The sequence below is a fragment of the Chaetodon auriga genome, chromosome 19 (assembly GCF_051107435.1).
Source record: "Chaetodon auriga isolate fChaAug3 chromosome 19, fChaAug3.hap1, whole genome shotgun sequence".
Taxonomy (NCBI): domain Eukaryota; kingdom Metazoa; phylum Chordata; class Actinopteri; order Chaetodontiformes; family Chaetodontidae; genus Chaetodon; species Chaetodon auriga.
The window spans coordinates 3,751,937-3,778,442 of record NC_135092.1 but is presented as its reverse complement, the minus strand read 5'-3'; the positions used below and the strand labels follow the sequence as shown (position 1 = coordinate 3,778,442).

The window sequence follows — 26,506 nt, the reverse complement described above, 5'->3', positions numbered from 1 at the left end:
TCCAGGAAGACAGAACTTCAGGTGTCTCCAGATATGTAGAACCTGAACCACACAACCTGGACAGAGAACAGGCCACACAGGACAGAGGGGACAGCACAGCATTGACACTGATAGGAGAGACAAAGAAACACAAGGAGGGAAGGAGAGACATGATAACGTGCAAACTAGAGAGAGGAAAGACTTTAATCTGTGACTTATGACCTCAGTTTTCATGAACCTCTGTCAGCGTCTCTGTACCTACATATCTGCAGCGCTGGAAGAACTATTCACATCTATTACTTCAATATCAAAAGTAAAAGTACTCATTGTGCAGCTGTCTCATTCTATGGTCATTCGTCACGCCAGTGGTTTTTCATCTATGGCTCACAACTGTGCAATCACATTAGGGTAATTGTTATAATTAGACAGTGTGTAATAAATATCGTTCCAGAGATTTCTGCCACTCACACACATTCCCGCTCAGCAGGTGGCGGTAAAGCAGCGAGCGCTCACTGCAAAGGCTCAGAAGACGAGGAAATACAAATCGCCGAAGAAGAAGAAGAAGAAGAAGAAGAAGCAGAAGAAGAAAACCGCCACTAACATCAACAAAACAAGCAGAGCTTGTCTCTCATCAGTGGGGGCAGTTTATCCACTCAGACTTTCGGTTCCTCTCACCTTACGTTCACGCTACGGCACGCTGTCCGTCCTCCCTGTCTTTCTTTTTGGGAACATTACTCGAGCTCTCTGAGTGTTGACGTCTGATTTTTAGTCACGTCCGTCCCACTTGAGACATTTGTTGACACAGCAGACCTGCGATGAGCTGAGGACGCAGGAAGGAGCACTGCATCGTACTCTTTGGTATGGATTTTCTCTTGCTCTGCTAAAGGGCAGCGGGTCTTGTGTGGGAGTGGGTTTCACTGGAGTTAGTGAGCTAACCTAGCTGGTAGAGTCGTCACCGCGGTAAGAATCCATCTTTTGCTTAAGTTAGCTAAACCTCAGTTGCACACTCAGCACTTTATACTTCCACAGAAGTCCCAGTAAAAGACGGAGACTCCGTGTCACGTGAATGTCATCTTTGTAACTTTCCTTCAAATGTGAAATCTCGGGAGGAGGACGGCTCAGACAGTGTGACAGGTTTGAGTCAGCGGCTCTGAGTCTGACATGTTGTGTTCCGTCCAGGCTTTGCTAGTTTGTACAGGGCTTTATTTGTGTTGTCACGTGCCACCTGGTCTGACGTCTGTCTGGGAGGTTAACTGATGTCACGGCTAAAGCAGGAGCTGGCCTGTGGGTGCCATGACTGAGGGTGGTTTATCTGAGGAAGAGCTGTCTGTCTTGAGTCAGGAGCTGCTGTGTCCTCACCCGAACGAAGGTCGCTATTCAGACGTGCTCATTCTGATGTGATACTTTCAGTGAAGTAAGTGGGTTATGACATGAAACCTGCTCATCATGTCAGCGCTCACCTTAAAGGCTCAGGGAGAGGGTGTGAGCTGACGTGCTGCTGAGCATGCACCAAATGTTCTGTTGATGATCCTGACCTTTGACCTGTGGTGGAGTGACCTAAGGATAGAGGACTGTTTTGGACAATTCTGTGCTTATGCTATACTTCGTATCTGGGTAGGACACTGTACTGCTTTTCTTGAGGCTTTGCAGAGGTATTACAGACAATTTGTTGATGATGGTTAAGTTTATGAAAAGAGTTAGATCGATTCACAGACTTCAAACCAAACACGTAGACACGCACAATGTTTTGATTGGAGCTTTTTCAAGCCAGAATGGTTCAATATTATGACCATGCCTATAGTAAGAATATACTTTTTGTGTGGTTCACCTTCCAGTCCACTAAAAGTGATCATCTCAAAACTGTTAGTGCATTTATCCTGAAGAGTGTGAATACAAAGACAGTTCTACACCAAATATGTCCAAATGCAGTTATATGCTACATGAAATAAACCAGTAAAATACTGTTCATGACAAAAAGCAATATGAAATGTGATCACTTTGATTATTTGAGGTTATGGTGCAAAACTGTCCAAAATGACGTCTGTATGTCTGCATATGAGCCCAGTTATGACTCACATTTTGTAGATGGTTTGTTTTGTGGGGAATGAAGACATCTCTTACAAAAGATGTGTCCTGTCTTTATTTCACTCAGTGCAATAAGGAGATATCAATTACTGTTTAAGAGGCGTGACTCACAGATTTGTTTTCAGAGAATTCTAATGGATCTTATTGGCCGGTGAAGTTGCACAGGAGCAGACTTTACATTGATAGAATGTTAGATTTAGCTCAGACTTGTTGTTCCCCCCTGTTGTTGTTGTTGTTGTTGTTGTTGTTGTGAATACCTTCACGTGGCAGTTCTTATATTGATCTTTTTTGTTACTTTTCAATACAAGTTTGTTTGTTTTTTGTCACATGTAATCTTACAAAGTTCAATCACAGTGAAATCTGAGATCTTAAGGAAGAGGTCATTGATACTTAACGTGGTATTTTCCATCAATTGACATTTAATAACGGATTCTTTACATTGCTACTTAAAACCGGCATGGTGTTTGAGATGTTTTGATGTGTTTACTCTGTTCTAAGCAGCCACTGGTTTCCCAAACTAACTTTTACCAAAACTGGATTACCCCTCGAGACCCCCAAAATGCTGTGTGGCAGTTGGGTTGTGGTAATCTGATTGATTGTTTGACCACTAAAGCACATGAAATGGTGATCTTGAGGCCTGGTGTCAAAATCTTGTTTTATGAACGTAATGATTTGAGCTGATATTGATCTTGCATGGTGCATCTTCCTAAATTCGTTTGTGTTTAATGAAACCTCCACTCAGCAGACGGGGTAATGTAGCATTCCACAGAGGAATGGCTGGTAATCAGTGCTCAGCTGCTCAGTTTTGCCCCCGGGCCAGCAGGCAGGTTAATTTGGCCTAATTGGGCTTTAACTGTATGAAAATCAGCTTTCAGAGATTTGAAACTTGCTTGGGTCAGATAATCCATCAGACAAAATATTCACTGTTATGAATTACCCAGTTCTCAAGTCTCTACAGGTTGATTTTCACAGCACCCAGCATCATGAGTGGGAATCAGTGAAATCATGTGTTAGCAGTAATGTCTATGTATGATAGCAGTAAATGGCTGTACTGCACAAATAATGTTGCTTTTTTTATGCTCTGTGATGGTCTCAGATTAGATTTTTGACATATTCCCTCCCAGGCAGGTGATGAGAGTTGAGGGTCTTTAGCTGCAAGTCAGAGCTACCATGGAGGACGACTGCAGGCCTCTGCTGAGCTCAGAGCAGCCGGGAGAGAGCTACTCACACAGAGGCTCCACGGACTCACTGGACGTCAAGACAAAAAGGTAGATTTCACTGAAACACCATACCAACACCTATGCAGTACTTACCAGCACTGTGCTTGCATGTTCTTCTATAGATAACATGGATGACCTCGATACATTGACTGAAACTGCAGAGCCATGATAAATAAATCCGTTACCAGACAACAGAAAGCTGCACACTGAAATATAATTAACCATACTCATGATTTCTGGGCATGCTGCTTGATAAACAGACTCCCCATATGACACCAGTTACAACAAAAATGGCTTGTGCAGAGCAAAACCAACAAAGGTTACTTTGTCTCTCAGTTTTCTCTCACTTCTCCACCCCGTTTGTGGCTGTCAGTTTGAGGCCCATCAGTTCCTACTGAGGATGCCTCCACGTTTGCAACATGTGACACTGAGTCAAAATCAGTAGCAGTAGGGTTGCAAATTGATGTGTTTTGTGAGCTTTGTGACACAGAGCAATAACAACATAAAAAGATACCTAAGATAAAATACTGAGGGGGAAAAATGAAGCAGCTGTGTCCAGACGGCGTCATTGCTGCTCTGCCAGGCTGTGTCTGTTTCCTGTTTTTCTTGTGGTCCCTTATCCACCAATTACTTTGGCGAGGATTTGCTAACTGCAGCAGACTTGTGAACACTGGGTTTGACTGAACTCACCAATGGTCCAGCTTTGTGTTAGTTGGTTGGACATTGGCACAGAGATGCTGTGAGATGCTCACCATGGTAACAACAGTAGCAATGGCAGTGTGTCTCAGCAAAGACGAAAGAGGAAACCTTGGGGAGGACAAGAGCCCAAGCCCAAGTCCATCGCCCGCCACAGCTCAGCATCTTACGTGCCGCTGTCCAGTTCTTGGAGAGCAGCATGGAGGATCTGATTCCAGCAGGACATGGAAGACTGCTCTGTCTGACTGGCTCACCCACGAGGTGCTGGATCAAGCTCACCCAGCCATCCTTCTCTGTTTTCTCTGTGGACAGTGCAGATGACTCCTGTCGTTCCAAGGGTGGTTGAGTCTGTTGATGAAGAACATTTGATGTTTTCCCAGAGACACTTTTTCTCACTCCTGCTTGCCAGTCTGCCTTCCCTAGGAGGTCGCTTTGGTCATCATCCATGCAATGTGCATGTTGCTGCAGCCAGATGCTTATGCAGCTTGAATGAGCTGTGCAATGCCTGCACCAAACCAGATGCACCACACCTCGTCATGTTTTGGCATTTTAACAAGATGAACCTTAAAAATTTTCCCATTCTTATATCAACACATTCGGTGTCCCACCTGAAGGTAGGACTCTGGACCTCTGTTGACCTCCATTCAAGGAGAGTTACAAGTCCGATTCTCGCTTCAAGCTGCCATCTTCCTCATCCGGAATATAAAGAAAGGATTGTTCAGGAAGCTGTGATGATGAGAGGTGAGGCGTTGGACAGTGCGAGTAGTGTTGACCAGGATATGTTCCAGTCTGGCTTTGTCAACAGCAGTGAGTCATGGAAGTAGACAGAAGCTTTGTGGCAGCACTGGCCAATGATATCATCCGTGTAGTGACTGAAGCAGAGATCGGGTTTGATGGCTCCATCTGCGCATCTTCCTACAGGCTGAGACGTGGTCACTGTTGATAAGCAAAGTCTGTTCTAATGATTATTTTTGCACAGTGCCTCCCCTGCATTTCACTGCACACACTGAGATATACAACCATGTGACAAATAAATAATTGAATCTTTATCAGGCTTTGGATACACAGACACAGCAGTTAGAGGGATCAGTTCGTTGTTGGTTTTTGTCTGCACATGGTATTTGTTGATAAGATTGAGCCAGGGTAAGTACTAAACTTCTCCATGAGGGTTTCCTATAGAATCCAGTTCAAAATCATACTTCTAAAAAAGGTTGCAGACATACTACTAATATTCATTTGCTAATATACTATATTTATTCATGTTTTAGTATAGTACGAGGAGGGAAACAAGACAGATAGAGACACACACACACACACACACACACACACACACACATTTACCTCCACTGTGGCGTTCAGTGTGGACCCTGATCAGCTGAGCTGGTTGAGACCACGCATGTTTTTCCTCTCTGACAGTGTTTGGTGGATAATAAACAAGGTGCTTTCGACAAGTCAGGCTTCCTGGAATTCACTTGACAAGCAAATACTAAGACATTAGCTGTGTGTGTGTGTGTGTGTGTGTGTGTGTCTCACTCTAGCATTAACAGTTTGTGTGAATTTTAATCCAGTTAGGTATTTCACAGCGACCAACTAGCTTTCTAGCACATAAAGCATGACAAACACTCCCTTTCTTCAATGTTTGCTGCTGTGTTTATGAATTCCTTCAGTCGAGACATGTTCATGGTTCAAAACAAAACATCGTTAGTGGATTTGTGCTCTGGATCATTCAAATTTAGGGATGCATTTCATTCTATTTTGCAATCACTCTGTGGTGACTATCCAAAAAATCAGCTTAATTAGTTACATAATGGTGGGTTGAGGACTGAACTTAACTCGATTCCAGGTGAAACAAAGTACTGTGCAAAGCTGTTCTCCTTTGGGTGATGTTCCCATTTATTGAAAAAAAAACCACAAAAAAACAAAAACAAAAAAAACTACAAAAACAGAAAGTTACCACAAAAGCTGATGCGAACTGAAGCTCAAAAACACTGGCTGTCCTCTGGATGTCGGTAAGAACTGCTGTGCTCCCCCCACCATCTAACTCATACTGATTGATACTTTATTTCATTCACCTGCTGCAGGGCGGTTACCAATTAAACAGAAACAGAAATATGCTGTAATATAAATATGCTACACCCTTGTGGTCAAATAAGGTGTTTGCATAAAACATAAACGAAGAATGGCTCCTATACACTCCATTATATTTTAATCAACTGCGGTATAGAATATGGGAGAATAGTGAAAAAGGCCGTCACTGTTTGTCAATCCCCAAGGTGACATAAACAGATTATTTGATAGATTGAATATTGCTTGAAATGACATGATTTTTGTCTGCTACTTCCAGGCCTTTCCATGTAGAGCCCAGGAACATTGTAGATGATGACCCGCAGGAGAGAGTCTCTGCTGAGGCTGCCATTCTCAACAGCAGAGTCCATTACTACGGCCGACTGACGGGCTCTTCTGACAGACTGCTGGTAGGTCAAGTCACTAACTACTCAGTTGTTACAGCTCCGCATGGGTTGTCACGATCATGCCCGTGGACCTGTACCATGACACACGATAGCAATGGGCAAAATAAGCTCGACACACACCATGTATTAGCCTATGTCTGGACTTGAAAATGATGTGTGGAAAGACGTTGCTCGGAAATGAGCTAAACTGTTACGTGCCAGTATCGCAACAACCAGAGAAATACTGGTCCGTTCAGAGTTGAGTATGTAACTGACTCACTCAACTAAACAGTCCTGTAAGCTTCAGGCTAGTGAGAGAGAAGAGAGAATCTGCAGCTACAGTGCGAGAACAGTCCGTCAGATACAGTCTTAACACATTGCACATGTCAGGAAAAGCTGACTGTAATTCGCAAGCAAGTTCGTAGTAGCTCGGATGGAGATGTGCTCTGGTTGGTGGATGTGTGCTTGAGGTTGTAAAGACCCTTGCAAGAACAATGCATCATGTTCATCTCCCATGTGGTGCTCCATCTATGGTTATAGCCAGACAATAAGATTGTTGCCTCTGTGATAACATCAAAATCTCTGTAATACTCTGCTCTTGTTCTGTGTTAAGTTGTGTAGCAAGCACAAACACCAGATTTGAGTATCTGTGGGATTTATTCTTGGCAAGGGAAAAGGAACACACGTCATACACCACCAGTCCTCTGCATCTCCAGCTCTGAGCTTACAGTACCATTCAAAAGTTTGGAAGCCACAAAAGCTTTATTTAGTACAGTCAGATGGCTGAGAGGACTACTCTACATTGAAGGATCTTTCATGCTTGTAGGTTGTAGAAAGTCCCCTTTACAAGTAGAAGTTATTCAGTATGAAGGGTTTGCAAACAAAAGTAATGTTTTGTACATGGAGAACAAAAGGCTGTACAATGGTTCAACTAGACTGACTGTTGAAAGGGCAGAAAAAGACCAAAATAGCTCTGAGCAACAGTTAAAAAATATAACAAATCTCCAGTCATTGTAAGAGAAATTGCAAGTTTAGCATCAGTCTGTGCAACTTTAAATAGGAACGGGTTCCTGTTTTAATGCCGTGTGTGCAATATTGCCAAGAACAAGCTGGAACTAACATATGTGTTGCTTTAGCAAAGCTATTCTTAAAATTTCAAAATAGAGAAAAGGCTATTGTAGGTTTAAAACGACTGGAACTGAATCACAGAATATCAGCTGAACACACAATAATAATCATCATCGTCATATCTGCATTATTTGCATGTAGCACACCCAAAATTTCCTTTGACTCCAACACAACTTCTCAACAGTCAGCACTGAGCCAAATAAATAAATGAATTAAAAAAAAAAAAATAAAAAAAAAATAAAACAAAAATAATAATAATAATAATAATAATAATAATAATAATAATACTTTCAATGAGAGAAATTGTTTTGACATTGTTTGGTTCTAAAGTGATATTTGATGAGCTCTTAAAAAGGTCTTAGAAAGCAGTGAATTTGACTTAAAAAATTGTGCAAGAACCCTGCTTCCCGGTCAGTGAGTTTTTGAGGACTGTCCAACATCTTTTTCTGGACTGCCATGTTTCATGAAGTGAACTCTGGTAGTTTGTCACTATACAGTGGAAGGAGTTGTTCTTCTTTACTGAAGGGGTGACTCCATTCTCCATCGTCAGATCCGCTTCACTCATGGCAGTGATGCCTTGCACTTTCTCAGGGTCAATGCCAACTCCATTGTCATAAATAAAGTGATCCAAGAACTTGATGCCTCTTCTCCACCAGCTTCAGTCCATGTCCTGACTGAAAACCACTTGCACATCGTAGAAGTAGCATGGCAAAGCCGAGAAGGTTTGATCTCTGAAGATATTTGTCATGAGCCACATAAAGTTTGCTGCACTGTTACACAGACCTTGTGGTACTCTGTTGAACTCAGGAGGCCTGCAGGTGTAGGTCAATATAGCATTAGCATCCTCTGCCACCAGCAAGAGACGCAAGTGGCTCTGTGGTAGTTGAATTGTGCAGTCGTCTATCTGGTGGATTCTGTGGAAGAAGACCTTGGCCGGGCCCCAGTCTACCTTGTCCTTGGAAAACAGGTTTTAGTACCTCTGTATGAGCTCCATCAGCTTGCCCTCATCACACTCTATGTCAGGGGCATGGTCCACATTGAGCTTTAAGTCTTCTAGTGCCACACATCACAAAACACCACCCAGCTTTGTGTTCCTCCTCAGTCTTACAGGCCTGTCAGTTGTGTTCACGACCTTTTCAGGTACCCACCTGTCACCACTCATCAAGGGCACAATTCTTTCTACCGTGACGTGTTTCCTATGTGACAGATTTTGATGGCTCCACTCGTGCAGCGCTTCCCTCTGTGACAGGAGCATTACCAGAAAGCCTTCCCTACACTGTATGCTCATGCATGTATTCATGTATGCAGTGTCATAGCATTGGTGAGCTTCACAGTTCTGATGATGTCTGGAATCTTGTCTTGTCTCAGCGCATGTTCAGTGCTTGGCTCGCTGGAGGAGTCCCCTTTGCTTATCACACACCAGTAGTTAGGTTCTTGCTGGAACTGACATAGCAGGTGTTCAAGTACATTAATGCCTGCATCCAGTCATGTTGACCTAGTACAATTAACGTGGGCACACTTATTTCCAGTCCATAGAAGCTCTATTTATTATTTTTTGTTGTCTTGGAAGCAACAATATAACAGGTTGGAGATCATAATGCTATTATCAGTGGTGACTTTAATTTAACAATGGAACTTTAGGCTGCAGCAGTGTAATCTTGATGAGGACTTGTAAGACCATGTTGGCAGTTAGGAGAATGTCTGTGTCCTTGCGTCTTGTGCATGTGTGGATGACATTACTTTTTTGGATTTCCAAAAGTGGGAGTGTTTTAGTGTCAGGTCAGGCTTGAGTAAATCAAAGATATCACCTTTCTTTTACAGAACACGAATACCCAGAGAGAGATTTAACTAATCTCTTTTTACATTAGTATGACTTTAAGGAGGCCCCGAGAAATTCATTTGAAATTATTGTCCACTTAGAGTCAAATGTGCTTGCAGCACCCTCTGCAGGGATTGCTGGGGAAGTGTAAGGGCTTACTTTGGAATGGACAGTGACCATGCATACATCTGGGCAGTTTGCTGCAACCAATCCAAAGTGGAGTTTTAGGGTCCCCAAAACGTTTTTTTTATTATTATGCGTTTAGTCTGAGGCATTCTGCACACTGGTCGTTGCCTCATGAGAGCTCCTCCATGGTTTAGTCGAGAACAGTCAGTATCAGCTCCTTTCCCTCTGTTACATTGCCTCATCCTCTAAACATATGGGGTCTCTCTCAGTTATATTTCAGAGTACATGAAGGAAAATTGCAGGGTTGATCAATCCTTCCTTAATTAAATGAAGCCTCCAGTATTTGGTTAAATTCAAAGCTAGGCATTGATTGAAAACAGGCTTTATTTGGAATAAATGGATGGAACAGTGTATCCCTGCTTTAAAAGATTTATACAAATAATAATAATGTACTCAAGATTCAATACTTAATTCTCATGCAACAAACAATACCAGCATAAAACAGTTAAGACACATCGTAAGAAAAAAAAACACATTGCACACAACCTCCACTCCTGAAAACATAACATACATCAGTGGATATAAGATATTAACAGTGCAAGAATAAGAATAAAGTGTCAGGTGCTTTAAAATGCAGTAGTAGATGGTGCTTTGCTTTTGTAAAGTGCTGATACAGAATTGGGGAGCCATTTAGTAATTGGATGGTTCTGCAGTAAGTGCTGTTGAGGAAACGGGATGTCTTAGTTTTGATGGCCCTGAGTTTTTTTTTTCCTGAGGCAAGAGTTATGAAGAGAGGGTTGGCAGAGTGTATGAAGTCGTGTAGTATTTTTAGATCTTTGCACTGATTGCAGGTCTTGTCGATGTCAGAGATAGGGATGAGTTTGCTGCTGGTGATTTTTGAGGCAGGGCAAACAATTCTGTCCAGCTGCTTCCTCTCCTGCTCAGCTGTGGAGTTGCTATACCACACAGATATAGAAAAGGTGAGAACACTTTCTGTCACAGCTCTGTAGAACTGCAGCATCCCGCTCTTGACACCGCAAATGTTTTTTTTTGAGCTGGCTCTTTGGTGGACTTTTTTAATGATGCAGATCGAGTTGCCATCCAGAGAGGAGGAGATTGTTGTTCTGAGAAACGTCAGGCTGTCCACCTCCAGGCCATTGATGGTCAATGGCAGGAGTGTCTTCCTATCTCTCTGAGAGTCAACCACCAGCTCTTGACTTTCAGTTCATGGCACCAATCAACCGGAGACAAGACCTCATTTCTATAGGCTGATTCGTTGTTGCATGAGACCATCCCTACGCTGTTGTGTCATCAGCAAATTTAAACAGAGTTGCAATGTGAAATGCAGTCATCTGTGTACAACAAATACAGGAGTGGTGATAGCACGCCGCCCTGAATGGTACTGCTGTGTATGTTGCAGGTTTTGGAGAGTCAGTTGTTAATTTTGGCTACTGGTGATCTTTGCTGTAGAAAGTAAAAAATCCAAAGACTTCAAGAGTGACTGACACCTGTTGTGAAATTTGAAGGCCAAATGTACAAACCACAACGGGCCAGAAAAGGTCAAATTCAGCTGTCCGATTGTTTCAAAGAATCCTCTTAGAAAAATGCTCAAAAAGGATCTGCAGGAATCAGAATCCGAGAAGCAGAAATACTTAATTGCTGGCAATAAAGAGGAAAAACATTCAGAAACACACAGTGTGCAATTCTGAAGAAGTCCAACTAACAATGGTCAGTGCTCCGTCTTTTATACAGTTCAGGTCAGGGTTTACCCTCCTTTGGGGGCATCTTCTCTTTTTTCTAAGGCTCTTCTATTTTTACACCATTACGTTATCTTTTGGCCGCCATTCTGCCTGGACTTTCCCTATCTTATCCAAACCTGTATTGATACATTAAAAGTGCATCTTGAGGATGCTCTCTTTTTATTTTCTTTCTATTCTTTTGAAATTACACCATTAGCTTCTGGTTGCATAGGCTCTATTTCTTAAAATTATTATCAAGTTACAATTTATTGCCATAGATGCATATAAAGTATAGAGGCATATCACACAATCACATTATCATTAAGTGCACTTTGTGATTATATTAAAACATAGTAAGAGAATATTGAATCATCATTTAATCATAGTGTGATTATAAGAACATTCAACCTTTCAGTGATTACAATAAACACTCAAATATGGATTTATAGACGAATACAGTAAGGTTATACAAGGCCACACAGGGTTATGTAAGGTCACAAACAACACCTGCAAAGACACCTGCAAGGCCATGGAAAGTCCCAAAGAGCCATGATACAGGCGCCCTGCTCCCGTGATCTCTGTACAGTATCATCCTCCATGATCACTGCACAGTATCATCCTCCATGATCACTGTACAGTATCATCCTCCATGATCACTGTACAGTATTCTCCCCCATGATCTCTGTGCAACACCATCTTGACCTTTTATGTGCTTCTTCTTCATTTCTCTGCTTCTCCTGTACTCTCTGAGCTATCAAATTTCTACTGCAATTACATGCTCAGCAAATCGGCCACTATTATCTACCATTGATTACAGTGTTTCTCTCAGTCATCACATATCTGTTGGAAAAAATTATACTACACACCTAGTTGCTATAGCTTATCAAAAAGTTTTATAGGTAAGATCATATTAAAAGCAGAGCTGTAGACCTCAAAGAGAACCTGTGCATAACTGGCAGGAGCTTCAGAATGGACAGAATATCACAGTAGGCTATTTTAAGTTACGCCTGTGAACACATGTCACAGTATGGAGGCTGTTCAGCAGCAAATGATGGCCAAAAAAACTCAAATGTATCTGATATTGCAGGCTACAGCTAAATTAATTCATTGTTATGGCACAACAGCCATCGATTTATAAATACCTAAAGAGTTGAAATGGTGTTACACAGACAATGACTTGCGAGCTATGTTAAACCAGCTAATAGACTGCCAGCTTAATGAACTCAGTGCCAGGTTCCACAATGACTCTGACAGCCTGATGAAGTCAGCAGCCACTGTATTGGCAACGGCGACTCCACCGACATGACAAAAAGTCTGAATGATGCAGGAAGGCTTTTCCATATCAGCGTGACAGATTTATGTCTTTCAGTGTTTCTCTGGCACGCCACAAAGAAGAGGGCAAGAGGAGAAACTTTTAAAGTCTCATTGATGTGATGGACATGTGCAGTGAGGAAGTCTCCCCTCATGTTCATTACTTTTTAAAAGCACTGGTCACTGTGCCAATGACAGCATGTCAGCGTTAAGAGAAGAAAGACAGCCGAGGAGGTGTATGCTCACCACTCGGCTGACCTCGCTCTGTCTGGTGGCTCTTGAGAGAGATCTAACGGATTCTCTCGACTGCGAGGATGTTCGTAACATATTCACAAGCCAAGCAGATCAGTGTGTTTACGGTTTGTTTGCCCATGCTGAGCCCAGCTTTCTCGTGCTGTTTATGAGACATTTTATTGAGAATTGATTGTTTCTATATTGCCCTGAAAGCATACACTGTTTCTGTTGAGGTGAGCTTATGAACTGACAGCACAGCGTTTCTCTCTTGTTTAAAGTCAATGTGGCTCACCCAGCAGTCGACCTCTCTCTGTCTAAGAAAGGGACTCTGCTTTTTGGTTGACCCTGCTCTTTCTGTGTTTGGCTGTGGCATAATCAGGTAGTAGTACAGCACTGGTGTTATATTTCATGAATCAGGAGAGAGGCAGTTGACCAGTTAACAGTGCTGATACATGTAAGAACATGAAGAACAGTGTTTATGAAAGGTTGTCACTCATAAGTCTCGAATATTCAGCAAATGTAATAGAAGCGATGCTTTGATATGATTATACTGGGAATCTGGTTTTTTGTATATAACTCAAAATTATAATACAAAAACTTATTTGATTTATTGGAAAAACATTGTCAACAAAACTTACATTTAAAGAATGTACCGTACCGAACCACAATAAACCTGGCTGTGGTATAATAATAGTAATACACAACAAGAAAATTGGTTATTTAAGAATTACCAAAACCCATTGTTGAAGTTTTGTATATTTTGATCTCATGAAATCTTCATCAAATAAATGTATTGCATATGGCTGTGATGTTTGTGTATTCATGCTGAACCATCACGGTCCAATGCATGCAGCTGCACACAGACTACACTGTATGTACTGTAGACTGATGCATGAGATGAGCTGTACGCTGTTTGAAACATGTGCTGAGATTAGTACAACAAGCTGTTTGGCGTCCAGATCCATCACACTATGGCGAGCGTAAATGAGTACAGCTGGAGGGCCTGCGCCGTTTAAATCAGGTGTTGGGGAACAATTTGAGTTCCCCGTCAGCCACAACAGCAATGGAGAGGAAGTTTTGTTGCAGGGTATGCAAATGGAAACACGATGGACAGGCTAACACACATGTGACAGCATTGTCCATATGAAAAGAATCATATCTTTTATGCATTTGGGTTTTTTTTTTTTTTTACTCTATACTGAACTTGAACTGAACCCTGACTCCTAAACCAAAGTATAAACCCAACCTTGACTTCAGTGTATCATTACACCCCTGGTGTTGAGCACCATAGATTAGTTTGTTTGGTGATATATTAACTAAATAATGTTTTCTTGTCTGTGTTGCATATTAAATATTTTGCAACTATGATGTGAACATAATGGCTTTATTTTTCATAGACTCGTCGAACTGTACCTGTGAGGACTTCTTCTTTAGTATCTGCCTTATTTCTTTCTCCAGAGTCCTCCAAACCATGTGATCCCCAGGCCAGAGGAGATCTACATCTACAGCCCACTTGGTACAGCGTTCAAGGTTACAGGCTCCAGCTCCTCCTCTAAAAATCCCAGTATCATCACCATGTAAGCCTCATCATCATCAGCCAGTAAATCAAACTGTGCTAAATGTTCTCTGCAGACTGAATGTGTTTGACTGCTTGGATTATTTCTTGGCTCTTCTCTCCTCACAGATTTGCTATATGGAACACAATGATGGGCACATCTATACTCAGCATACCTTGGGGCATAAAGCAGGTGATTTTCTTTCTTCCATGTACTCATTCTGGCCTGTTCAAGCCAGATCTTAAATGACGAGTTTTGCATGGACCTTGGTTATTCTTGAAGTGCAGAGTTTGCAGTGTGCATGCACATTGAATTTGTCTTACAGGACAAAAACTGGAAACTGAATAGTCAGTGTTGTCTTTGTCCCTGCAGGCTGGTTTCACTCTGGGGATCCTCATCCTCATCTTCACGGGCCTGCTGATGCTCTACTGTTGTTACGTTGTCCTCAAATCACCAAAGGCGATACGTAAGTCCAACAACACTGGTTTAGAATATGTCATTCTGCTAATGATGGCTACATATTTGTCATTTGTGGATAGACTGCTATGTTTTTTTAATGTATGTGTTGTATGTATTGTATGTGGAGGAAGTCTACATGACGTTCATAGCTGTATATTGTTCATCAAGGTGTAATTTTGTGAGAAAGTGAGAAGAGCCTGAGACCAGGAGAGTTGGCAAACCTGTTTACATCATGAGAGACAGTTGGAAGAGTTGAACCTTTTTATGGATGGCATAATGTTGAACTTGTGGCTGTAAGCACATTGTAAACAGACAGACTTGCTGCCGTTTGTTCGCCTTGAGGGAATTTCTCCAAATTAGGCACAAACCTCCACATGGACTCAAGCATGAACTGATTGGAATTTGGTGGTCAAAGGTCACTGTGACCACATTAAACTCAAGAAGCAATCTGTGGAGCTTCATACTTACAGATTTTCTCCCACTGACACGTTTGCATGAACATGTAACGTATGTCTTCCAGTGATCTGAAGAAAATCATCTGTGGTTGAGACTTTGATATTTGTGATGTAGACAAACACCAAAAACTGCATTATGAGTAACTTTCAATACCTGATATACTGTGTATGTAATGTTGATATTATGCATGTAAGGTTAGATTTGGTCATAAACACAGACTGCTGTCACTTCAGTGTCAGCAGGTGCTCTTGGTGAGCGCGTTCAGTGTGTCCTCCTTTAAATCTGGTGCAGAGCCGTTTAGCTGCCGCCAATGCTTTAATATTTGATGGTGTCGAATAATTGATCATACTGATATATTTTTTCCCAATCACACCAAATTCCCCCTGCACATGCAGTGTGCCTTGCAGCGTTGTAAAGGGACTGGTTAATGGACTGTATTTATATAGGGCTTTTCAAGTCTTAACGACCACTCAAAGCACTTTGGCCCTCTGGTGAAAATGTGATGCTGATGAATCTTTTAATATCATTTATTTAGTATAAAGAAATTATGTTGCTCAGGCTGTGGTTCCAGGGTCTCGTCCTGTCATCAGCTGCCTGTATCTGATGCTGACATCAGATGATCTGATCATGATATCGCACACGCCCCACCTATAGAGGGCAGCATGTGTCCATGGGATTCTTCCAAAACACCAGAAGTGTTTGTTTTTGTCTTTGGAAAGTTTATTTATTTATTCATTTTTTTCTCAGTGTCTCTCTCTCTCTCTCTCTCTCTCTCTCTCTCTCTCTCTCTCTCTCTCTCTCTCTCTCTCTCTCTCTGTGTGTGTGTCTGGAAAGTGTGTTTTAAGTTAGCAGCCTGCCAGCTGGAGGACATGTGTTCGTCTCTCAGGCTGGGCATGGACTATTGGCTTTCAAATGACAGCATGAAAACTTCTGCACTGTTTTATAATGTGTTAGTGTAGAATTTCTAGGACTGCCATCAAGGGAACTATGTCAATAGGTCTGTCCAACATTCTTGATCTGGCCTGAAAAATATTATATATGATCTCGCAAAAGTATTAATTCCATTGAAGACTGGTTTGTTGTATTTTCTTTGTCCCTGTTGCAAAGAATAAACATATTAATTCCTTTTCAATGCCAGTCATCAGATATTGTATTGTTAAATGAGGATGCAAAAGACAGAATGATTTTAATTGAGAGGACTGTGGAGAGAACAAACTTACCATCCAAGTTTTTCAACTCACCCAGTAATAAAGCTGAGAATTTGGCAACCCCATTCAGTCAACCACCCTCATTTGGTCTCTGTAAGAGCGTCTTCCTTATTCTGTTTTCTCTGAGATAATTGTATCTATGCTGTGAAAGAAACATTTTATTGTATATTGCAATACATTGATATTAAAAAAAAGAAATTTCAGGAGGACGGTCATTTTAATAATATTAATTTGACCAGCTTATGATGTGGGGATATGAGACCATCTCTGCAGATGTTGCATTGTTTGTTTGAATAATTTGAAAAAGTTTTTCTTGTGTTAACACTTTAAAAGACAACGTTTCCAAAGATTGTTGAACAACCGTCACATTAACTGGGAACAGTTCATTTGTACTTATACTGAGTTCATATCCTGATATTTGTTCAAATCTACGTAGAACAGAAATGACCACAGGACTGATTTACAGGGGTTGGAAATGTATAATAATAAATCATGCACATAGAATAAGACTTAATGCTCCTCAATCAAGAACCAGACATTCACTGCTCTATCCATTATCTTTCTTCTGTCCAGCCTATGTGGACACATCCGACTGGGAATTTCCCGATGTTTGTAGGTACTACTTTGGCAATTTTGGCAAGTGGTCCAGCTTGGTCTTCTCGATGGTGTCACTGATTGGAGCCATGGTCGTTTACTGGGTCCTCATGTCCAATTTCCTCTACAACACAGGACAGTTCATCTACAGTAAGTCACAATCCTCTTGCCACTACCAGAATGGACATGTCACATCATTATGTCGTTCCACTCGGTTGATCCTTTAACAAAGACAACACAACACTTTAAAGGCAAGGCACATCAGTCGTGTCTGACGTGTCAAAACACTTGGCACTCCCTCCCTACCTTCCACTTCTGGTTGCACGGTGTGTCTGGTGTGTGCTTGTCAGATGGCCTGACACTGTGCAACAAGCCTGATGGCTAACCAGTGCTGCCCTTAAGGAAAGTAGAGCAAGTCAGAGTCCACTCTGCCACATGCTCACCACTGAGTCCGTTCTCAAGCTATGTGGTGCATTATGACTTTAAAGGTTTAGTCAGCAAAATATGGCTCTGAAGTAACATTTAACCATGGTTACATTAGCAAACATATATCATGGAACTGTACATCAGTATTGAAATGTTTTAGAGTCCAAAACTCTTTAGACCTTTGAAAGAAAGCAAATGAAATGATAGCAATATTGAGATAACACATCAGAACAACTGCTTATTTTTTGTGAGGATGGTAAATTATTAGTTGCTGTACCTCAAAAAAGAAATGTGCAAAAAGAGCTTTTGCTTTGATCTGATGGTTTCCTCTCCTGTCTACAGACTATGCTCACAATGTCAACATGTCAGATTCAGAGTTTGGAACCAACGGCTCTGATAAAGGTAAGCCCCCTCCGCTGTCCAACTCTGAACCTCAGCTACACTGACTGTGGGCGTACCACAAAGATCTAGGACCACCGTTTAGGAATGGCAACCAATTTTGCTAATAAATTAAGTAATTATAAACCATGGTCATAAAAACAGGTTCTCTTCCTGTAAGTTTTCTATTTCAACCATTGCGATGTAAATGTTTTAATGGAAATTCTAAAATTGATGACAGAGAATAAGAAAATGTGGATTTCAGATAAATCTTAGGCATTGCTTTTTCGGGTTTTCCGTCCATCCTTTCCATTCTCATGAAATTGCTATCTGAGGAACGCCCTGAGGGACTTTCTTCAAATTTGGCACAAACATCCACTTGGACTCCAAGATGAACTGATCAAAGGTCTTGATACCTTTTATTAAATTCCTTCAAAGTCTTCACTGCATATATTATGAGTCTGGACAGACGTGGATACACAGTAAATGGGAACTTGACTGGTTTGTGGAGGCAAACAACTGCAAAGCAGTAATTCTACTTGTACAGGGATCAGTATTAAAAATGCCCCATCTGTTTATGCTTGTTTTCTCTGTCAGTTAAGATATCAGAACTATCTTTTTAGGGTCATTAAGTAGATTTTAAAATACCTTGTTTTTTCATTTAAGAGGGAAATGAACTTTCGTATGTTTGTTGTGCTTCGATTTCTTGACTGTACACCTCATATTCTAAAGATGAAGTAGTTGTTTCCTGGGAAAGACCATGTTAGTTGGTAAACTGACTGTCCAGATGATGATGCTTTTTGATCTGTTCACCAGTTATCTGCCCATTCCCAAACACTGACCCCGGAGGGAACTACACCATCAGCACACTTTACCTGGGCATCAGTGGAAATGATACTTCTGATGGCAGCTCCTTTGAACACTGGTGGAGCAAAACCAAAACCATCCCCTTCTACCTGATCATCCTGCTGCTGCCGCTGCTCTCCTTCCGCTCAGCCTCCTTCTTTGCAAGGTTCACCTTCCTGGGTAAGGTAGAGCAAAAGCGATGATATATAGAATGGGTAGTTATGTCTGTGATTAGTCAGAAGCTTTCCAACTCACTGTTGGAAACACAGAACAGTTGATAGATGAGTTTTGAAACCTCAGAGGTGACCTGGGGGAACACTCGGCGCTCTGAATTACCACACAGTGATTTTTGACAGACAGGTAGCTGCCTGTGTGCTGAATTTATGACTGAACCGTTTGACTGCAGGTGTGTGAGGTCACCAAAAAGCTACAGTGCGTACGCAACGTTTTCAGACCCTGAAAAGTTTTCCACATTTTGTTATCTTTGAGACTTAAAATAGATTCAATTCATTTTTCTTCTCATCAGTCTACACACATGTGGGGGTGTTTTGTTAAGCTATTACAAACTAAAACACTGAAATGTCTGATTTACATACTATTATTAATACTATTAGTAGTATTTAGACCCTTTGTTTTGACACTCACAGTTGAGCTTTCGTGCGTCCTGCTCTTATCAGTCGTTCTTGAGATGCTTCTACAGCGTGACTGTTGTCCCCCTGTGCCAAACTGAATTCACTGCACATCATCAGGAAAGCCTCATACCTGTGTATATAAGACAAACAATGCTTCCTCACATCTGTGCCTTGACACAGTCCTGTTTCACAGGTCAACAGATACTTCTTTTCTTTTCACTCTGACATATGCCATCAATTGTGAGACTTTATATAGACACGGCTTTCCTAATTATGCACAAATGCCCCATTGCAAGTGTTATAACAAAGGGTCTGAATATGAATGTAATTAGGATGATTTATTGTTTTATTCTTAATGGATTAACAAAGCACTCCGAAAAGAAGGAGATTTGTGTGTAGGGAAAAATGAATTGCATCAATTTTAAGATGATTCTACTGTGAAAATGAAATGAGTGAGGCTGATTGTGGTACAGAGACATTAAGATTTTAAAACTCGTTAAAGAGAGTAGAGAAGTGGGTTTTCTGCATAAAGTTTTAACATGTTTCAACATTATTTCAGTGACATTTCAATATCCAACCAGCTGATGCCCACTGAATGTATGTAAAATAAACTACAGTTAATGAGATCACGCGTCTGTAAATAATCAATGTCTGTTTGATCTGTGGTTCTGTACTTCACCTTCATTTTTGCCTTCTTCTGATTGTGCTGTGTGCTTCATCATTCATCCATCCATTGTTGTATCACTCCATCTTTTCCAGGCACCATCTCAGTGGTTTACCTGATTGCACTGGTCACTGTGAAAGCTGTCCGTCTCGGCTTCCACCTGGAGTTCCACTGGTTCGACACATCCCAGTTCTATGTTCCAGGTAAACCTTAATGTTTCCACAGCATCTCACATGAACGGTCACAATCCCTTTGACATCTGTGAGGATGAGACTAAATATTGTATTTATATCATTTCCATGATTTATGTGCACTCATTTAATTTCAACTCAGTGTGAGCTAGTTTCACCGACGAGAGGAGAGAAGGTTGAAGTGATGCTTAGCTGCCGATGGATTCAGTGTTTTTGTGTTTTAGCTGAACTAGAACAGGTAATATTTGGTTAAAACAGACTGGTGATGCTGGTTTGCCCTCATTGTTCTCTGTGAAGTTTGCTTGAAGTAATTTAATGTAGCTCTGAGCACTGCGCTGGACTCCATTAAAAAAAATTGCCTTTTAAATGATACATGGCTTGTCAGCAATCATAACACAGTTCTACCCTGTGCACTCTGATTAATGCAGTTAACTCAGCAGTCATTATTTTGTTTAATGAAAGCTCATCTCCTGGCATTTTGTCCTGGTAGTCTTCACGACTCATTTGGAAGAAGGACGTAACAGGAGTAACATCAAATCAAAGCGAATCCACTTTAAACATGATGTATTTTCTTTTTCAGTCAGTGCTGTTTGGTGGATCTTGACTGGTTCATGTGGGTTTGGAAACATAACTGAGAAATATTCTTTGGCTACACTGACATGCAGAGGAAGAAGATTGAAAGTGTTAAATTTAAGAATGGAATTTGGTGTGGTGGTAGAATCAGAAGGTTTAACAGGGAAAGATGTGATCGAATCTGCTTTTTGTTATACTCATTATCTTAGTACCAAGGTAATTGATACAATTACTTTCAATATTTGGATGGGACTGTTTCGCTTTCTCTTTCATTCTAGAACAGTAGCACTGGTAAAGTAACAGCCTGTCCTCAGCCAAAGAGGAGAAGGATGGCTTCGAAACATGAACCTACGTGACTGTGTTAGTGAAAAAGAATACGCTGAGTGCGGACTCTGATCCTTTCTGTTATTCTGTGTCCTTTCAGAGTTCAGGCTGCTCTTCCCTCAGCTGACTGGGGTCCTCACTCTGGCCTTCTTCATTCACAACTGCATCATCACATTAATGAAGAGCAACAAGCACCAAGAGAACAATGTGAGCCATATTCATGACCCCTGCCCCGCTCAGCTTCTCACACTGTAAACACACAGCATGCATTACAAACTCTGGCCTTTGTTCAAACTCACTCACTGTTTTGTTGTTCTGGGTGAATTATGTGAGGCTTTCTCAGTGATTACAGTCCAATTCAGAAACTAAAAGGAAAAAAGTCTTTGGTTGAAAACACAGTCATTAAAGAGATGATGTGACTGTGTTTTGTTGTTTTCAGGTGCGGGACCTGTCTGTGGCTTATCTTCTAGTAGGGCTGACCTATCTGTATGTGGGAGTGTTGATCTTCGCCGCCTTCCCCTCACCACCTCTCTTCAAAGACTGCATTGAACCAGTGAGGTTTACATTGTGTGTGTGTGTGTGCGCGCGTGTGTGCGCGTGTGTTTCAGGCAGAGAAACAAAGTGATTTTTTTTCCCAGGTTTTATAGTAACTTTTATAGTCGCTTAAGGAAGTTGAGCATTTTGGAAGATTTCAAATCTGGTTAAACTTGTCAAGTTCTAAAGATAGTGTGCTCTGATTTTTGGAAATCCTACATGTCAAAATACTTCTTTTTTTCTTGTGTCCATATTGTAATGAAAACTGCAAAGCCACAGCATGCACTGCATAATTAATCACTGAATTTTCCAAACGATCAGAGATATCTATCTATCTATGTCTCTCTCTCTCTCTCTCTCTCTCTCTCTCTCTCTCTCTCTATATATATATATATATATATATATATATTATTATTATTATTATTTTTTTTTTTCCCGAAACATTTGGTTTTATTCATTAAAGGGAAGCAGTTGAGTGAGAACAAGAAAGGATGAAGAAACAAAGATTCAGAGGTTTATCACAACAGTTAGGCTGTTACAGATATGTCTTTACTGTTACATTATTTTCCACAGTGACTGCAGCTTCCCTACAGATTTGTCAGACAAACTCCGCACTGCAAACACTCTGCTGTTTTCTTCTCTTTGCAGAACTTCTTGGATAACTTCTCCAGCAGTGATGTGATGGTGTTTGTGGCTCGGACCTGCCTGTTGTTCCAGATGATCACAGTCTACCCCCTGTTGGGATACTTGGTGCGGGTCCAGATGATGGGCCAGATATTTGGCAATCATTACCCCAGGTAACACTGAAGGATATCACTCAAATTTTAGGCTTATTTCTGTGGAAGCATAAGCCGCTATAGACAGGCTTGCCTATTCCTATTATTGCTTGAATATTCCTTTTACTGGTACAGATATCAGTGAGAGTCAAGAGAGAGACAAACCATGTAATGGAGACAGTTTCTAAACAACCTCAAACGTGTATTTTGCCTTTCTATTTTCTTGTTACTTATCAGCCAACATATACTCTGATAAAGATTTATTTGAGAAAAACTAATATAAGCTTATATTTTGGTGGTTCTCGCTTAAAATCCTTTGCCACACCCTCATTACACTCAGTGTAGTGATCTCCATTAAACTTATTATGTGAGTTCTACAAACAGCTGGCAGCACCAATTAATTGAGGTCATCTCAGCAGTTCTGTGGAGCCCTTTAGCCTCTTTTCTCTCTTTGTTTTGGTTTTCTCACCAACCTAGTTTCCAGCAGCAGCAGCAGCAGCAGCAGCAGCAGCAGGGAGCTGTTTTCAGTAAAAAAAAACCCACCATAGTGGAGCTTTTAGCAGCTTAAAGGCCAGATATTTTGCTCAGGATTTGGTGGAAACAAAACCAGAGTTTAAAATGCATTTTGTTGGAATTCAGACTGAGAATTTCAAATTGATCACAGATGAGCTCTGTAGCAGTTTTTGCAGTTGTCTGTGCAGTAAATCTACAGTGTTTTAACATCACTGGTTTTCACATTGTTCCTCTGCAGTTTCTTCCATGTTCTGGTATTGAACATCTTAATTGTTGGAGCTGGTGTCCTGATGGCCATGTTTTATCCCAATATTGGATCCATCATAAGGTATGTTTAAACTCATTTTATAATCCACGTATACTGTATGATGGCTAATGATTAATCAAGTACATTTTTTATGTAGCCCAGAATCACAAATTTTGTTTAAATACATAATAAGTCTAAATGAATGTTGTGACATTTGTAGTGGCAACAGGTCAACAGAACACAATATGGTTGCAAAATGGTCTGTAAAAGCATATAGATAACCAAATGTATCATGACTGAACACAGCCATTTATAGAAGAACTCCAGCATTGCAGCATTGTGCTGTGAAGACAGGTATGCATGGAAGACTTGGCAAGTTCAAATAAATACAGCTGAGTATCATCGGCAACACCTAGGGAGGTGGTCCTAGGCAAACTGCCCATAGAAGCTACGTTACAGACTGCAGCCAGGTGTAGTAAAACACTGGGAAATGCAAGCAACTCTGTGAATGGGTTCATTTGTAGTTCCATATTCACTTACAGCATTTTGAAAAAAAAGTTTGGACACACCTTCTCATTGAATTTTATATATAAAATGAATTTTATACTATACATAATTGAAAGTTTTGTCATTTAAAGTATTTTTTTTAATATTTTCAAAAAGAAGACAAGAAATTCCACTAATTGTGACAAGGTTCACCTTTAATGGAAAACGAGGTGACTACCTCATTTAGTTGAGTGTTAATTTCTGAGCAGTCCTTGGTATGATCCTGAAATTACTCCTATCTTGCTTTCTTTGTGTGTGCGGATTAGAATTGGGATCATACCCGTGGAGTATGAGTCCCATGGAGGGATCTATCTTGAATTCTTTCTTGAAGTAATCCCTTAGTTGTGGAAAGCTTTAGAATTCACGTTTCGCGTTTTAGAGCAGCGCTTTTAACGGAGATAAAACGAGCTGATGCCATTCATCGTGAATGTTATCAGCCTCTAACACAGATTCAGGTGCATGACAAGTGGTGCATGGATTATCCATGTGAGTCATGCTCGTGCAGAAACATAAATACCAGTTCACCATCTGACACCACTTTGTTCTGTGCTCCACAGTTTAAGAAATTGGTGCCCATAGGCAAACCTGGCACATGTGTTTCTCATATATTGTCTTTCCCTTTATGCTTCTGCTCAGAAAACACACTTGTTTTAATTGAGCATGGTAGTGCATTTTTGATGCAACATTATCTTGATGTAACCAAATAATCTAAACTTGAGTGTTTCAAGTGCTTTGCCATGGTCATTGCTGTTGAATAAAACGTTAAGTTCCCAACAGACTTTCATTCCACCTTGTTTGGGTTGTCCTCAAGCCACTAGTTTAACTAGCTGACCAGTTGCGATACTGTCCTGAATGTTCTGTGGTGACGTCAAATCTCTGTCTCCACTTGCAGGTTTTCTGGAGCAACGTGTGGCTTGGCTTTAGTTTTTGTCTTTCCTGCCTTAGTCCACATGATCTCCCTGAGAAGGCTTGGGATGCTCCGCTGGCCGTCGGCCCTCTTCCACAGTTTCCTGATCCTGCTGGGTGTGGCCAACCTGCTGGCTCAGTTCTTCATGTAGAGAAGCAGTCAGGCACGGACACTCTTAACCATTCAGAAGCGTCTCCTTAACATCTTTTAATCCAAATGATGTGATGGAGATATCAGATGGGAATCTCTGACATTCAGTGTAGAATAATGTGCATAACCGCACAGCCTGTATTATCCGACTTAATGTGTTTGCCACCGGAAGAATGCCCAGATAAACCAAAGCAGCCTCCAGTCACATTGTCTGTGTCTGTGATATAAGTATCACTCACTGTAGTGATTGTGTTGATTTGCAAAGGTTTATGTTTGAGGGTAGTAACAGGAATCTGTTGTCTTGGTCTGATAACGTTATCTTTTCCTCATGCAATCCAGCCAGTGGTATTTCTTTGATAAAGTCTTCCCTATAGACACTTTTCTACATGATACTGTGGATTATTCCTGCCTAAACTGATCCCAGACCTGCCCAGCCAAGTCCTATCGACACACTGTGAACTGTATTGAAACTGTGTCTTTGATAACATCAACAACAAGCTAGCAGGAACATCTGGAACGTGAGGTCACTACTGAAAGCTGTAACACAACCAGGGGAGCGTCTGCTCAAGCTGCTGTGTGAAAGGTCTGTTTTTATGTAAATTCAAACAGCATCTCATCAAATATTAACTCTACAATACAATTTTGAGTGAACATTGTAGCAGCTATAATTGATATTTTTTTAATAACAGTCCATCAGATGACAGTTGTGTGTGAGAGGTGTCACTCCAGAGAATGACCAACAAACTCTGCAGCTCCCCTCAGTTTTACAGAGCTTTATAGTGAGTTTCAGTGCATCGTTTCACTGTCCGACCCACATCTTTACCGTTTTAGTTGACTCTTGCTGGTCTCATAGTGTCACTTTCCACAGCAGCTGTTTTCAGACCAAATGTAGTGATAATGTTGCTCCGTATCTGCTGGATGTGTAAATAATCAACAAGTTGTTTATCGAGTTCAACATACTAACTTAAAAGGTGATGTTATGTCAATGTAAGTCAACTTGTTTCTGCTGCTACCAAGTAGACAAAAAAAAAAATTACTTATTACAGGTTTAAATTGTTTCAGGTGAGGCTTTCCAGCTGGATTTCCTGATCAGATGAGGTCGTGTCTTGCTGACACCAGCAATCATACTACCAACTTTGTGATTCTATTAACTGTTTATATGTATTGAGGACAGCCATGATGTGTGCATATTTTTTGAAGAAACCTTTGGCACAATCTTTTAATTTTTATGAGTAGCCTTGAACTACATGGTGGATGTGTTTACATGATACCTGTTTTCTAGATTCTGTGCCTAACATGTCGTGTTTTACTAACAATAGGATAGACAAAGGGAATATGTGCGTGAAAATAAACCATCTGAATGTTCAAGAGCTGTAGTTTCCTATTTGCTTGTAATCAAATTATATTGGGATAAAGGATAATTCTGGTTTATTGTACTTTGGATTTATTTGAGTAGTCTTGTCCACTAGTCCCATCATTAATAACATTGGACCGACCAAGTTGACAGCTGAGATCTGGATGGTTAGATGGGATGAGAAATGGCTTGAAAACAAGAAAAACAAATGTAGACTAACAGTAAAATTCTAACCCAAAATGTCAGCTGTCACATTAACATGTACAATGTATGTGTGGAAAGCAGAGTCAAGTTGTAATAAACTGAGTTATCTCTTAAGCTAAAGTTGCACATAGTGTATTCATCATGACCACATGGTCGTAAAGCACAGCATCCCTGTGAAAAC

The 26,506-nt window shown here is 40.9% G+C and overlaps 1 protein-coding gene across 1 annotated transcript; it reads left to right on the top strand.

Annotated features, from left to right (window-relative positions):
- The first annotated feature begins 532 nt into the window (after positions 1-532).
- Positions 533-26,330, top strand: slc38a9 (solute carrier family 38 member 9). Its single transcript, XM_076758636.1, has 15 exons — positions 533-837; positions 3,189-3,332; positions 6,325-6,454; positions 14,246-14,364; positions 14,472-14,535; positions 14,716-14,809; positions 17,040-17,210; positions 17,829-17,888; positions 18,681-18,890; positions 20,102-20,209; positions 21,195-21,301; positions 21,534-21,647; positions 22,277-22,425; positions 23,156-23,245; positions 24,603-26,330. Exons 2-15 carry the CDS (start codon positions 3,235-3,237, stop codon positions 24,766-24,768), a joined length of 1,680 nt encoding a protein of 559 aa, XP_076614751.1. The 5' UTR covers positions 533-837; positions 3,189-3,234; the 3' UTR covers positions 24,769-26,330.
- Positions 26,331-26,506: the final 176 nt, after the last annotated feature.

Bases quoted from the DNA above. Each gene is read 5' to 3' on its own strand.
- slc38a9 (XM_076758636.1), top strand. From the start codon at position 3,235: ATGGAGGACGACTGCAGGCCTCTGCTGAGCTCAGAGCAGCCGGGAGAG. The intron at 14,536-14,715 runs GTGATTTTCTTT...TTGTCCCTGCAG, and splicing joins TACCTTGGGGCATAAAGCAG to GCTGGTTTCACTCTGGGGAT. The intron at 23,246-24,602 runs GTATGTTTAAAC...CTCCACTTGCAG, and splicing joins AATATTGGATCCATCATAAG to GTTTTCTGGAGCAACGTGTG.